Source organism: Olea europaea, unplaced genomic scaffold, assembly GCF_002742605.1.
Source record: "Olea europaea var. sylvestris unplaced genomic scaffold, O_europaea_v1 scaffold392, whole genome shotgun sequence".
NCBI classification, from domain to species: domain Eukaryota; kingdom Viridiplantae; phylum Streptophyta; class Magnoliopsida; order Lamiales; family Oleaceae; genus Olea; species Olea europaea.
In genome coordinates, this window is record NW_019258717.1 from 191,945 (window position 1) to 195,416 (window position 3,472).

Here is a 3,472-nt window from a genome sequence, read left to right on the forward strand (position 1 = left end):
TTTCATGTGCCTGCCCGTTTTTCTGTTGAAGTAGGGTTTCTATGGCTTTAAAAAAAGGGCCCAAAAAAACGCGCCCTAAATCGCCAATCGCAGCGCCTAGGCGCTGGCTGTAGCGCCTGGGCGCTTGTCTTCAGCGCCTAGGCGCTGGTGGTAGCGCCTGGACGCTATGGTTGTAGCGCCTAGGCGCTGCCTCTCGGGTCCAATTTTCATCTTTTCTTCGTTTCGTAGCGCCTAGGCGCTATAAGTGTAGCGCCTAAGCGCCATCTTTCTGCCCCAATTCCGTGTTTTTGGCCTCTTCATCGACTTTAATACTTCTTTTCTCATTACTTCTCCTTATCTTCAAAACAACACTAACAAACACATCAAAAACGTTCTAAACTCATAAAATCTAGTATTTAATCAAGCTAAAAATGTGCGTAAACCATGAGTGAAACAAACTCATCAGTAATTAAAGAAATTTCATGACTCTTCTTCCCATTAATCCAAACCAGTGATAATTTTCATGGCTCAATAAAAAATAATGTGTAGAGCCAATTAAACTACTATAATGCAGATGTTTGATTTGTACTTAAAATTATTCAACAAATTAATGTAAGTTTCATTTGATTATGAGCCTCTTTCCTTTCCTCATGCTTTATTCTTCTAATTTTGTCACATATCTTAGATACAAAAAGTAACTCTTTTTTTACTTAGTGAACAATTCAATTTTATTTCAAGTGTTTTTAACTACTGAAACCTAAATCGAACTATTTATAAATGGTTTAGTTCATTTGGATTCAAAACTAAATTGTTGACGTGTTGACGTGGACTAAAACCATTATTTCAGTTGAACTTGACCTTTCAATATAGCCAAATTTAATGAGGGTTTTGTCTATATATTAATAAATTTGAAAAAAAAAGCTTCGTTTTTTCCTCACAATTTTTTGATATACATATTTATTTATTATCCTCGATTCAACCATTCAATCCTTGACCTTTTAATTTTCTAGGTCAATGGTTGAGCTAGTTTAAAAATATAGATGACAACAATTTAATTTGAATTTTTTGATTTGAAGAGAAGAAGGTGATATATAATTGGAATCGTTAATCCTACTCATAAATTTGACACACTTATTTGACAAAAAATCGTAACTTTTAATCTAAGTCCATTTAATGCTCAATATTTTATGGATTTCAAGTGGTTATAATAAATTCTTCCATGATCTCAATGAAATACATATTAAACGTTGGATTGATTTAAATTAAAGATCATGATTATTTATCAAATAAGTGTGTCAAATTTTTGATATCTTCCAAAGGAGAAAAATGAAAAAAAAAAAAAACCATATATAGTTATTTGTCTATCCATGTACAAAAGTATATAATTCTCCATGATAGGACACAATGATTTAATCAAAAATTCAAAAAGAATTTTGCGCATGCGAAACAAGGAAAAACTTTTCTGCTCAACTGCTCGCTCGAGCAAATAGCAAGGGGTACATTTCTTGTTCCTGTCCATGCGTGAGATATTTTTACTTGCCGATTCTCGTGCTGAGAATACCCATTAAGTAAAATCTCATTTTTCTCATTTACTTTTAGATCTCTCCAATACTTGAGTCGGGATTACTTAAAGTTTCCAAACAACACTTACCATCATCTCTCTGTTATAATTTGAGGAAAAAAATATGGATGCATGATGAACTATGGAAGGAAACAGGGAAAAAAATTGTTTGGATAGAAAATAACACATGAAAAGTGGAATAGAAATGTACATTACCATGTAGTTGTCAAATATTCAATATGATTTCACAAGATCTAGTTACGTTCAAGAAATGGATTCTAGATCTTCTAATCGATCTAGAGATTATTTAGATTCCGTTAATAATGAGGATTCAGAATACCAGAGAGATTCAACAACTAAAAGAAAGATCATTCTTTTTGATCCTTCCTATAAAATATTGCAATATAATAATGAATACAATCAGCTTCTCAAGTAGCCACCCCCCAGAAAGATAAGAGAACATATTTATAACCCACTAAGGAATACAAACGTTCACTAGTGCACCAATGAATCTACTGATGTACTAATGTAAAACCGTCAAGTTAATTAGATCTTCACTAACTCACATATTAATTCAAGCATTAAACTTCATTGCAAATAACTGATATTCGAGCATTATATAATCCTTTTTTCGTGTCCTAAATTCACATCAATCAAGTCTATCTTTTACTTGCAAATTGAGATGACTTCCAAATTCGTTCTCTTGGTTCTTCTTGGTGTTCTTCTTTGCACCACCACTGCGAGAAAGCTAGTTGGCACTGATGGTTCTTTCAATGATGAAAAATTCTTATTTGATCACTGGAATTTAGGAGGCGGCGGTGGCGGCGGAGGTGGTGGTGGAGGTGGAGGAATAGGGGGTGGTTCTGGTTTTGGAGAAGGATTTGGTGGTGGGTTTGGAGGTGGTGCTCAAGGAGGAGGAGGAGGTTTTGGGGGTGGAGGTGGTGGTGGAGGTGGGTTAGGCGGAGGATTTGGTAGTGGATTTGGATTTGGTGCAGGGTATGGTGGTGGAATAGGAGGTTGAGGAACCCTTAAGTGACTAAAGAATTTTTAGTTCCTTGCATTTCTGTTTCATACCTATGTTTGTGGCTCAATTAAAAATAAACTGATAGATTGCATTGATTTTGTAATCAAATTTATTCAAACATATTAATGTAAGCTTCCTCTGGTTGATTAATAAGCCTCTTTCTTTATCTCATGCTTTATTTCTTCCATGCAAATCTTAATGTGTTGTAAAGTTAAGATTGATTTGTTCTTATAATTTTGTCACAATTATAACAAGTAAGTTATAGATGCACATTTTAGAAATTTAAAATTGAATATTTTTAAAGTGAACAATTTATTCGAGCACTTTAATACCATATTCTAAGTGAATAAACTCGTCCAGTACTACTCCCAACTTAATAAGTCATATCCAACTCGATTCTAGTTCTCAATTCAGAATCAAATTTGACAAGCCCAGTATGCAATTGAGTTTGACTAGTGTCACAAAAGATATTTGGTGTTGTGATGAAAATTTTGGTATTTTATTTTCCTTTGGATTGGAAAAAAATTTAAAATACTACCAAACGGAACCAAAAATATGTTTGAGCATATATAATCATCAAGCAACAATCAAAATGAAATAAAACATGCATTCTTATGTGTATGGCCATTAATCTGGCCTCAAAGTTCTTAAAGAGGAAGGATGTTTAGAATTTGAAACCTTTACCACTGCACCATTAGTAATTGGTTATCATCAAATTATCATTTTTATTTTATCTTGTTTATATTTCGAAAAACAAAAATGAAAATTTTCGGTCGTTAATGACTCGGCTAAGATTAGACAATCTCCATAAAAAAAAAAGGATGCATCTCAAGAGATTTGATTCAATTCCATGTACTTGTATTTATCATGAAAAAAGCTTTACGCCTACTTTCAAATTAGACCAAGGC

General features: G+C 33.3%; 1 protein-coding gene across 1 annotated transcript; it reads left to right on the forward strand.

Annotated features, from left to right (window-relative positions):
• Positions 1-2,222: 2,222 nt before the first annotated feature.
• Positions 2,223-2,561, forward strand: LOC111387131 (glycine-rich cell wall structural protein-like). The gene has a single exon (XM_023011664.1). The coding sequence runs from the start codon at positions 2,223-2,225 to the stop codon at positions 2,559-2,561; it is 339 nt and encodes a 112-aa protein (XP_022867432.1).
• Positions 2,562-3,472: the final 911 nt, after the last annotated feature.

Coding starts and splice junctions, on each gene's coding strand:
- LOC111387131 (XM_023011664.1), top strand. CDS start 2,223: ATGACTTCCAAATTCGTTCTCTTGGTTCTTCTTGGTGTTCTTCTTTGC.